The sequence below is a fragment of the Siphateles boraxobius genome, unplaced genomic scaffold (genome assembly GCF_051911475.1).
Source record: "Siphateles boraxobius isolate OS27281-9 unplaced genomic scaffold, OSU_SipBor_1 134, whole genome shotgun sequence".
NCBI lineage: Eukaryota > Metazoa > Chordata > Actinopteri > Cypriniformes > Leuciscidae > Siphateles > Siphateles boraxobius.
Genome location: NW_027508738.1, coordinates 219362 through 232035, shown reverse-complemented (window position 1 = coordinate 232035; position 12674 = coordinate 219362). Strand labels below are relative to the sequence as shown.

General features: G+C 37.7%; 1 protein-coding gene across 1 annotated transcript in view; it reads right to left on the bottom strand.

Annotated features, from left to right (window-relative positions):
• The window catches only part of LOC143737956 (protein CBFA2T3-like), a 58564-nt gene extending 47458 nt beyond the window's left edge, over positions 1-11106 (bottom strand). Inside the window, exon 1 of the mRNA XM_077229763.1 lies at positions 10706-11106. Coding sequence (XP_077085878.1) covers positions 10706-10829 — 124 coding nt within the window. The 5' untranslated portion in view covers positions 10830-11106. The remainder of the gene's footprint in view (positions 1-10705) is intronic.
• Between the last annotated feature and the right edge of the window lie 1568 nt (positions 11107-12674).

Here is a 12674-nt window from a genome sequence, read left to right as displayed (position 1 = left end):
GTTTTGTGTATCGTTACACCCCTACTGCACTAACATTAAAATTAATCAATTGATACAATGTACTTATTGTGAACATAGGGATGCACAATACATCAGTCAATGTATGTTCATTTTTAATGTTATAGTTATCGGCCTGATAAGAAACTTTGACCAGTATATTCAAGCTGATAAATAATATTTCCTTCAGCTATGATGGTTATGAATTGCTTGAAATATAATAGGAATCCCTTCAAAAAGGAAAATACAGTAAAGTGCAATATGTGCAGCGCAAGTCTGTCATATCGACTACATTAAAATTATCATGAGAACATTATAATTGTGTGCTTGAGACATGGATTTTAATAGTGAGACTTTTGTTTTTGTAATAAGGCTCTCAAAAATTATATGAAAATTTGGATTTAGATTTATCAGCCAATATGTTGGTTATCGGTATCGGCCAAAATGTTCATATCAGTGCATCTAGTACATAAATATTTTACAAAGAAATTATATTTGAGAAAACCTGCATGTACTGTAATTAGAGCTATAAGTTATTCCTGTGAATACTTTAATAATGACACTGTTGACCCTCAGTTTTACCCAACAGCCTTACCACCAAACCTGTCCCATCTCAATAGCAGCACAAGAGTTTCGCAATACAACATCAACACAATGAAAAACAGATATGAAATTTTCAGACTCAGTGTGCAAGGACCTTAAAAACACTGTTGGGTAAAGAACCTGGGCTGATTTGACCAAATTGGGGTTGATGATCATTCATAGTCAATGCAAGACGGCAAAATTAGGTTGTTTTTAACCAAGCACTTTTAGAGTATAACGCAACAGGAAGCATCTACAACAGGACTGTGATTACAACACTGGCTCACTGCAATTGCAACATGTAGTTACGCAGAGTTTCTGGCCTTATAGAGTTGCAGTGACTGGAGCAAATTGTGCAACATGGGATTCTTATCGCCGTGACAGCCGTTTGATTGACAGCTCTGTGCTCTCATGGGGGGTGCGCTCGTAGACAGCCTGTCAACGTCAGCGCCTGACAGGTCCTCCTTTCTAGCTCATTTAGGGCTTTGTTGCCGAGTGATCACTTTCAAACCCCTCCATTATGAGATATATCTCTCTTCCTCTGACCTTCATCTAGTGGCATTAAGAGTGTCTGTCTGTCTTTCTGCATCAGATATAGGCCTTGTCCACACTAATACGCTCTAGTTTTTTTGAAAATACATATTTTCCTCTCCTTTTTGGCCTTCAATTCACACTGAGATGGTGTTTTTATTCATGAAAACAAAGCTTTTTGAAAACGCTCTCCAAAGTGGATAAATTTGAAAACGATCTTTTCGCTTTGTGGACTGGGAAAACTAAGGAATTTAAAACGATGACGTAAGTTTAGTCATGTGACACATATTGTACCAATAGATATTCATGTTTATACCGGTATTGTGCCTGTTATGCGCTTTTCACTTTCACACTGTTACTAAAATATGTTACTTAGCACACTCTTCATAATCACAGTCCTGACATGAGAGCAGTTTTAGACCAAACATATAATAGCGAGTGAGTGCGACCTGACGATCAGTGAATGCTGAGAGATATTTTACTAAGTAAATGATCCTGTCAGAAAAATTGCGCTATAATTTTTTATAATTATTTTTCCGTCTGTATCATCTCAGCGATTTTTTGTGAGGTTTTACGCATGCGCATTGCGCAATAAAGGTGACTGGCGTTTTCAGGCGTTTTCCACAAGGTTTCTCATCCACACTGAAACGTCGTAAAAAATAAAAAGAAATTCTGCGATCAGCGAAAAGCAATTCAGCGATCCAGAGCGAATCTGGATTAATGTAGATGTATCCGGAGTGGCAGAGATGCTCGCATCTGATCTGGCGTATTGTGTCCGTATGGAAATGGCGCTTCAGAAATGAAGCAGAAAACAAAGAGATAGCATGGGTAAGGTAGATCTTTTTCTCACTCGCACATTATAAATCCTTTCCCGTGGCTCCAGAGTGCTGGAAAGAGATAAGACTGGGAAACACGGCTCTTTTGTCCTCTCTTTGTTCTCTGCCACTGAAGCTCCGGCTCTGTTGAGTCACCCGTTCACACTGCAGTAAATGAAAGTTATTTTAAGCTCGGAGAGGGACTTTATCTAATGAGAATGTGGCCTTAGGCGAGGAATGGAGGCATCCAGTTTTCGGAGAAAGGCGCATTGCAGAGGAAGATGTGTGTGTTCGCCAACGTTGCAATCGCTGGTCTGAACCGCAGAGATTACAAGAAGATGCGACGACGAAATGTGTGTGTGAGTGTGAAGAGGTTGTCATTTCTCAAGAAGGTGATGCTGACAGAGAGAGGATGTGAGACAGGACAGGAAGAGAGAGAGAGAGAGAGAGAGAGAGAGAGAGAGAGAGAGAGAGAGAGATGATGAACTGTGTTTTGTAATACGGCAAAGCGCAACAGATTTCACTTTGTGAGCATAGACCTGAAAATTAAATTTCCAACTTAAACTGTGGTAAATTTCGAATGCTCTTTTACTCTAAAACTGCAAGAAAATCAAAGCCATAAATCTAAACAAGTTGTGTTCCAAATTTGAGCTTGATAAGAAATGTGTCTCCCATTCATTTCCAATGGGGTTCATTTTTGACCATGAGAAGCACAAGTGTGTCATTTTTACAGGACCATTTAACCTATTCGAATCAAGTTCATGATTTTTTTTGTTTCTTCACATAGCAAGTGCCAAAACCTTTACCAAGTTTTGTACCATTCCAATGAAGTAAAAAATTCTAAAACAACAAAATGTAAATTTTTTTCAGTCAAAAATTACAATTTTAACAACTAGCGAAGAAGATACTTTGAAGATATTTGGGAATCAAACATCATTGAAGCTGAATGACTTCCATTTTACTATGTTTCCATCCACCTATGTTTATGCACATTTTGGTATATCACATAAAAAAAAAAAAACGATGGAAATGACAATAGGTGCATTAATCCTAAACATTTTAGCCGGTTAAAGTTTTTCTCTGATATAAGCATGCACATAAACTATATGATGGAAACACATTTACAGAATAAATCCCTCAATGTGCAACAATAAAAGTGATTTTGGCTCAACGTCAGCTGTGATTGGATAACTGGACTAACCAGTGGACCAATGGCATCGCAGCATCTCAAATGTTGGCTTGATTGTTCTGAAACGCTGATTTATTACTAAGGCTATTTTACATGGAAACGATCTGAAGAGAAAACGCAAAAGTGGCGTTGCGTTATCACTTTTTATTCTGCGTTTAAACGAGCATTATGGGGGGGAAATCTGCGTGCATATGGTGACGCAAAAGTGTGTGAAATTCAATGTAGTATGCACTCTAGACGTCTAGGTGGCAATGTGAAGCACTGCCACACAACAACACCAAGTCCGCGCGCCTGCGTACAACCTTCCTTCTGCTTCTCTCCCTAGTAGCGCGAAATCAAAACATGGCGACGCAAACAGCAAAAAGACTCTTGTACGTTTATCCATAGACATCATATAGATAGACGCCCTATCGACCGCTACTGCCTATGGGTGCGGACGAGCCGTGGGGCCGCCATCTTAAACCGGTCACCCGCTCCGCTCAGTGTAATCTGTTTGGCAGGTGCAATGAGCTGCCAGCGCATTTAATTAATCATATCTCACTGAATACCGAACTGATTCAGGCGTTTTTTTTATTGCAAAGGTCATACACGAAGCTATGATACAAGACACATTGAATATTTTGTTCACAAAATACAACCAATAGTACGGTAATGTTAAATGTTAAATCCCCGAGTGATGGTCCGCCGATTTGAGCAGGAATATGCTGCACAGCGCTCTGGCATCTACTGCTGCTATGCAACGCAAACAGGAGTATGACCGGTTTAAGATGGCGGCCGCATTTCTTGCGCCACAGCGGCCAATAGGGCATCTAGTCTCTATATGATGTCTATGCGTTTATCAGCCGCTAGGGAAACTTGAAGGCCCGACGTATGGAAATAATCCGACATGTTGGTTGTTCTTTTCCTGTACTGGCGCATGCCTGTGACGTGAACGCGTACGCGACGAGAGCAGATTTGCGTTTTTACCCTTTAGATGTGAACGCGAAAGTGGAGCGTTTTGAAGATTTCCACTCTGGAGGGTGGTTTCACTTTTTTGCGTTTTTAAGCCCCAAAAAGCCTGTCGCTGTGTAAACGAAAGGCACATCTGATAAAATATTTTTACGTTTTCACCCGCAAGCGTTCTCGTGTAAACAGAGCCTAAAAGATCGAAGATTAAAGAATCAATAACAGTTCATCAAAACGTGAAACACATTTAAACAGAGCCCTATATCTATCAATTCTTATTCAAATCTCTGACTTTCGCTCGCAGACTTCGGTCAGTCACACTTTTTGCTGAGGTTTTTTTGATCAAGAGAAAGATGTGGGTTTTCGGAGATAAATATAACAAGCTGTTTTATGGAAGTCTTCCGCCGTTAAAACACTGATTGATCGATTACATTAGACATCATTGATTTTTATTAAGTTGTTCTTTATCTTATAACATTCCTTCTGATATTCATTCATGTTTATTTAGTGCCGGAAGAGATGATCGGTTCCTAATGAACCTTATTGTAAAGTGTTACCGATTTGTTCATTCATCATTCATGAACACAACATACTAAAAGATCAAATCTTGGGACTTACGAATCAATATCAGTTCATCAAAACGAGAAACACATTTAAACAGATCCATATCCATTCAAATTCTCTGGTATCTTCAGTAAATCTGAACACTATTTGCTGAGGTTTTTTTTTTTTTTTTGATCAAGAGAAGCAATCAACCATTCAATCTAAGAGAAAACAACCGAGATCCCATTCACGCAGAGATCTCGTTCAGTTGTTCACTGGTGTGAATGTGAGTTTCGTTAGCATGTGCACATCTGTGCATGGACCTCGCAGGTGCGCGTGTGTGTCGATGGTTAAACCCTGACTCCGGGGTTGTGTGTTCAGGCAGTTGGCAGAGCTGGGACTGAAGATAGCAAGAAGAGGGGGTTGATGCACACTATCAAGTCGTGAACATCTGTTCCTCACAGAGACCGCAGAGCAGAGGAAATAGGAAGAATAACTGTTCTCTGCTTTTCTGTCTCGTACTTGTTTTGTCTTCATCTTCTCCTGTCCACCCCCATGCAGTGTGCTCATATACACACTTATATAGACATTCAAAGACTCCTTACTAGAAAGTACTGTAGTATGCGGTGTGTGTACTTTCTTATTTGTGACCCTGGACAATTTTTTTTAATTGAAATGTATACATCACATGTAAGCTGAATAAATGAGATTTCCATTGATGTATGGTTTATTAGGATAGGACAATATTTGGCCGATTAATCACTATTGAACAACTATTTGAAAATCTGGAATCTGACGGTGCACAAAAATGGAAACTGAGAAAATCGCCTTTAAAGTTGTCCATTTATGTTTCGCAATTGTGCTGCACAAAAATAAATGTTTTGTATATTTACGGTAGGAAATTTACAAAATATCTTCATGGAACATGATCTTTACTTAATATCTTAATGATTTTTGGCATAAAAGAAATGTAACCCATACAATGTATTGTTGGCCATTGCTACAAACATACCCGTGCAACTGGTTTTGTGATCCAGGGTTACATATACCATGAATAATTATCATATTAATATACCATGGTATCTAACCAAAGGACATGTCAAACAATCAAACAAACAAAACAACTAGCTATGTTCCAAAACCAGATCTGACTTTTACAATCTTAATTTTCAAATCAAAAGTACCATTCATGAACTCTAATGCAAACATTAGCCATTAAAGACATAGTTTATAACTAATTGGTGCCGCAAACAATTGTCTCTGGAACTATTTTATATTTGATCATTTATAAATCAGTGCATAATAGATTATGAGCATGTGCATTGAAAAAGCAAATTCATGACTTAGTATAAGTAATTATAAAAAAAATAATATGAATGTAACTCTACCTGTTCTAATAATTGCAGTATTGGTCTGTATACATAATGTTTATAAAAAAGTAATACTTACTTATAGTTGTATAAATGTGTCTATAATTCATTGTAAGCATGGGCTTCATACTGTAGAAAGTGTTACCGTACGTTTTTAAAGAAAAATATAGTTTTATATAATATAAAAATAGCCATCAAAGATCAGGATATTGGGTCCAGAGAGGCAAAACAGTGGCATCGGAGAATATAAATATATATTTCATCAGTTGAGCCCAATTGGATATGAATATTAAAAAGGAAGATCAGAAGTTTTATCAAGCTATTAATATTTTTTACATTTAGACACCCATGTAGGGATGCGTTCAGGTTGACTGGGGAAAAGTGTCCCGATCAACCTGAAATCCTGGCAGAAGGTCATGTGACTGATTAAAGACACTGAATGGGGGTTGTATATTTTGCTTAAAATAAGTATCTACTAAAAACAAACAAGCAACGTATACATACTAATCAAAATGTTCTCATTATGAGCAGAAAACAAAAGTCAACATGATTACGTAATGTGTGGCGCATCACAGCTAGTGCAAGACGAGCATTTGTGGTTAAACGTATATAAATGTTTATGTTTTTGATAAAATGGCGGATGGAATAAGACTCTTATTCCTCGGCTGGGATCGTGTCGAGACTTTGAAGCTGCACTGATTTGACTCCATTGAAGTCACTGTATGGAGAAAATCCTGGAGTGTTTTCCTCAAAAACCTTCATTTCTTTTCGACTGAAGAAAGAAAGACATGAACATCTCGGATGATGTGGCGGCGAGTAAATTATCAGGAAATTTAAATTCTGAAGTGAACTACTTCTTTAAATCTACCTCAACTTTATGAGTGAGCTGTACTAGTGATTTTGTAGTGGTTGTTTCCAAGAAGGCTGAGTGCATATATAATGCATATGACACATTATAATGCTGTCTTGTATGCATTAAAACACAGTTTCTCTGTTTTAGCCATCCTGAATACATCAGATCATCATGTTTTCTCATGAACCATCTGCACCTAAAACATGAACATTCGTTCATCGCGTTTCAGAATATCAGTGGAGTCGAACACATTATTGATTTAGTCTTTGTTATGGCTGGAAAAGCATTCAGGACAGCATAATTCCTCTGTCCTCATTCCTCCCTTAACACACACACGCACACACACACACACACAGCGCTGTCAGCTATGCTAAGATGCTAAAGCACTGGCCAACATATCATCCAAGCATACATATTCAAATAGCCGTGGATTAGCGCGGTTTATAAACCCTCTGCTGCCAGTGATAGCAAACAACCAGACTATGTGTTGATAATTTCCCCCCTCTTTTTTTTTCTTGAAAAATGTCAGGGTTTCAATTCAGCTCACCCATCTTTTTCTATGTGTGGTGGTGGGTGGCTGTTTTTCATTGCAGACTGGTGCGTGTGTGTGTGTGTGTGTGTGTGTGTGTGTGTGTGTGATGATAAGCCAGCGCTCTGACATCTCTCCGGTTATCGTTTCCCGCAGCTGTTGCCCGAGTCGCTCCACATCTGCGCCTCACAAGAAGCTTCGCCGCATGCAAAGCCCCTTCATTACCCAGCTGTTGACTACACCTCCCATCAGCCCCTTCTCACACGTGCTGCACCGCAAAGATGAGATGCTGTCGCCCAGAGACAAAAACAATATGTGGAGACAAAACCGGGTCCATCGGAGACGTCCAGTAGACGAACAGACACAGTGTAATATAATAATCACCGTGGGGAAATCTCACAGTTGTGAAAAATATGATACACCGTTGTTTTGATGAAAGTTCATCTATATGTATAATCTTTTTACTCTTTTAATTAACTGTTTTAATTTTCCTTGCTTTTATTTTGGTTCCTTTCTGTGTAAAGCACTTTGAATTAGTGCATGAAATGTGCGGTATGAATAAACTTGCCTTGGTGTCGGAGGAAAAGATGTTGTATTTTCCCCGGTTTTAATAAAAATGACTTAAACGTCACACTCATCCGCGTAGATGAGTATTGAGTGAGAAAAAGCATCCAAATAAACATTAAACTCTGGTCACAAATAGAAAGGGAAATAAAAGAAAGTGTATAAAGTCGGTATATCTCTTCTCCTGCTCACCTGTCACATCTATTACTGTTCTCATCGTACCTCAAATTACCGTAAATGCACTGTTATGTTAAGAGACCGTTACAGTGCACACTATATATCGCAATACAAAAATGCAACTATGTATCGTGGATAGTGACAATATTTAGGCGATAGTGGATAGTTCAAAAATTACTGTGTGAGAAAGTTTTCTGTCAGGACAACATTAAATTACTATATATAATGTTGAATATAATGTATAATAATGCAATGGGGGAATATTTGATAATGCCAAATGTCTTTGTTACCAGTAAAAAGTGGCCGACATTATTTTAAATATATCTAGTCATTGAAAGAGTGCAATCATATTCGTCTAAAAAAATTCACTATTTTCAGCTTCAGAATCATGAATATTGTTATTCTGGTGTCTCTATTGTCCTGTGCTTTGGGTTTCAGCACCAAGTCCAAGACTATTCATTTACACACACAATTTTGTTGTTACATTTAATCAACAGTTCATTTTTTGTTAACCTTTTATCATATGTCTTTGAGTATCGCAATAATATGGTATCGTGAGTTAAGTATCGTGATATGTATCGAATCGTGACACGAGGGCATGGATACACACCTCTATTGGTAGCAGTGCATGAGACACAGCGTTGGCCTTCGGGAAGTTTAACTCGCTGCCTCAGCCATTTTATCACTGAATTACAGGGGATGTTTATGACTAAGCCTAATTATCCTGGGCTTATCAGAGAAACGTGTGCAGAGCTCAGTATTGCCGAGAGCCGAGCGGCCGATGGTAATGTGCAACGCTGTATATTACCTTTCAACGCAAGCTAAAACCATTTTCACCCTAAAGCCATAAAAGTGCAACTTAAAAGTGGTACTTTGCCTTAAAATTCTTGTATTGGTCTCAAGTGGCTTCAGAGTTCTCAGATATTGTGATCCCGGTTACATGATTTGCTGTGCATGTGCTTTTATCCTGTGCAAAGAAGTCAAAAAGGCTACAAGGTAAAAGAAGAAATAACCCTGGCCTTTTCCTGGAGACGCCAGTTTCTGTCTGCCTCGCTGAAAAGAGTGTAAAATAATTGGCTAATATAGTTTTAAGTCTTCTTTGGTGCTGAGAGATATTGCACAGCACCAAGATCTTCTCATCTGAGCTGTCATTGGTCTGTCAACGCTCGATAATGTCAAGAAATTTGAGATGACCAATCAAATCAAAGTAGGCGGGGCTTTATTCACAGAAATTGCCGAGCGTTAATTCCAGTTAACTTGAAATGCACATACACTGCTGTTCAAAAGTTTGGGAATTTTTTTTGGGATAAATCAATATTTTTATTCAACAAGGATGCATTAAATTGATCAAAAGTGACATTAAAGACATTTATAATGTAACAATTTCTATTTCAAATAAATGAAATAGAACTTTCCATTCATCAAAGAATCCTGAAAAACATTTTTACACAACTGTTTTGATAATAATAATGAATGTTTTTTGAGCATCAACTCATCATATCAGAATGCTTTCTGAATGATCATGTGACACTGAAGACTGGAGTAATGATGCTGAAAATACAGCTTTGATCACAGGAATAAATTACATTTTATAATAAATCCAAATAGAAAAACAGTTAATATAAATTGTCATAATATTTACAAATATTGATATTTTTTGGTATTTTTAATCAAATAAATGCAGCCTTAGTGAGTATAACAGACTTCTTTTAAAAACATTAAAAATCTTACCAATGCCAAACGTTTGAAATGCACATATGTAGACCAGAGAAATAAACATTTCCCAACAACTCGCTCAAATTTTAAAACCTTGCTGGTCAGCAGAATATGTTTTGGATGTTGTTCTCCATCACAGCATCACACCACACATCTCTAATAGAGTAACACTGGCAAGAATCATCCATCACATTCTACAACACATTTATGTTTATTTCTCTCACCTGTTGACTGTTGAAAATTGTTAAAAGTTTGTGGTCAGTAAGATTTTTTTTGGGGGGGTAAATATAGGAAATCAATACTTTTATTCAGCAAGGACGCATTAAATTGGTCAAAAGTTACAGTAAACACATTTATAATGTTACTAAATATTATATTTCAAATAAATCAAATAGAACTTTTTATTCATCAAAGGATCCTGAACAAAATTGTCCACAACTGTTTTCTCAACATTTATAATAATAATAAATATTTCTTGAGCATCAGATCATCATATTATAGTGATTTCTGAAGGATCATGTGACACTGAAGACTGGAGTAATGATGCTGAAAAATGTCATAATATTTACTGGTATTTTTTGGTATTTTTAATCAAAATAAATGGTGAGCAGAAGAGACTTTTTTTTAAAAAATATTAAAAATCTTACCAATCCCAAACTTTTGAAATGCATGTGGATCAGAAAAATCTACATTTTCTCGCGGGAGCTTCTGAACCCATCTAACTCACTCAATTTTTGTGATTTTAGTGATTTTAATATGTTTTGGATGTTGTTCTCCATCACAGCATCACACCACACGTCTCCACTAGAGTAACGCTGGCAAGAATCATCCAGCATCACCTGAAAGATCGATTGTGTTTTGACTCTACAACACATTTATGTTATTTTCTCTCACCTGTTGACTGTCTGTTGGACATTCGATGAAGCATGACCGGTTGAACGCTGGAAGATGCTCTCCTGAGCCCAGATCTATGAAGTCTCCTTGTGTGGATCTGTCCAGCCATCTCATCCCAATACATCCAATCCACAAATCAACTCCAAACTCCCAGCTATAGTTGTGGGAAGAGCAAAGTCGCCCAGTTCAGTAGCCTAACACACGCAAACTTCTTCAGGAACGAGAAGACTCAAGTCTTCATGAAACTGAAAAAGTTTTCCTCCTTTTAAATGCTGACCACAAACTCTTTCCTTTCCTCTCTGTAGTTTAGGCAATATCGCTGTCGTTCTCCACAATTGTGTTTTTCTGTCACAGCAGGAGACGTGTTCCTCTCTCTCTCGCTCGCTTTATCTCTTTCTCTCTCTCTGTAACCGCTCAAAGGAAAGGGTGTGTGTGTGTGTTAGAGAGGTCAGACTGCCTGTGGGCTTAGACTGTACTCTAATTGGTCAATGTGTGTGTGTGTACAATATTAAACTAACTAGAACTGAGTTAGAATCTCTTATATATGACAACTGAACAACCACAATTCTAGTGATATTTCATAAAGAGAGTTAGGATAAGTCTGCGATAACATCTAAATTAAACAACTTTATACAGTCAGATCACAAATTATTCAGACACCATATATTTTTTTACTAGTGTGTGCAGAACACTATAATTCATTTACGTAAGTGAGGATAGAAAAATACCCATAAATTCTCCATACAGTGACTACCAGTAACATTTATAATAATTTGGGACCAAATATTATTCAGACACTTTGAGCTGATCATGTTTTGCTGAAGTGTTTTTTCTTTAGTTGCTAATGCGATCTTTTACACCACAGACTGAACAACATGAAGCATTTCTTGGTAATCGCTTAACCTAAACTGGTATTTTCAGTTTCACTAAATTGCGTAGTTAAATTTAACAGCTGACAGATATTCAACATAATTCTTGTGTGAGAGTCTAACAGAAGGACGGACAAAACCAGTGAAATATCAACTGATTCCTGTCATATTTTACTACCACTTTCTAAAGTAGAGCGAATAAACTGTGATAATGTGAGAAATGTTGAAGGTGTCTGAATAAATGTTGGTTTGACTGTATATATATATATATATATATATATATATATATATATATATATATATATATAAAAATCAAGTCCTCAGCTCGTGTTCCCCAAGCGAAAGTAAACAGTGAAAGCTCACACACAGGTTTCCTCTTGCAGGAACCAGATGTGTGTGTGGGCAGATCCTTCTTCCCGTTCCTACCGTTGCCCGTTCTTCTGATAAGTTCAGACGGTTCAAGGGCGAGAATCTCTGTGAAACTCCCATCTGAAGGCATGAAAATCAAGCTTTTAATGTGGTGTTTTTAATATGCTTTAAGACAAACCATGTGTAAATTCATAAGTCGACAGCATTGCTGAGTATTTTCTCCTTAAAACTGCAGTGAACCAAAGACAGTCTCAAAAACACGCTTTGAAATCGCTGGTGTTTCTGACGTCACAAACTACCTTGTAACCAATCAGATCAACGTGTGATCGCCAACGAGTGGATCTCTGAGCTGAGTGAGTGAGTGGAGGCGGGGGTCATTTACATATTCATAGAACCGCGCATACTAAATGAGGCAAAGGTGTCGAGTTACATTCACGATATTTTAAGCCATGAAGATATTTTTTTTCAAGGAAAAAACACTTAAATGTGTAATTTTGGTGATCAGAGATGAGTTTTAAAGCAACACCAAGGAACTTTTCCTCTGCGGTCGCCCTACAGGTTTGAAGCGGAATTGTCCATTACCGCTGTCGTAAATAATTTAGCCTACCGCAGTCTACTGTCGCACGCGCACGCTCGCTGTTTATCCAGCACCGGCTTTGGAATAAACAATGGCCACAGACAAGGTAAAGTGAGATGATGCATGATTTTATGAAAGTCATCACAAACGAAGA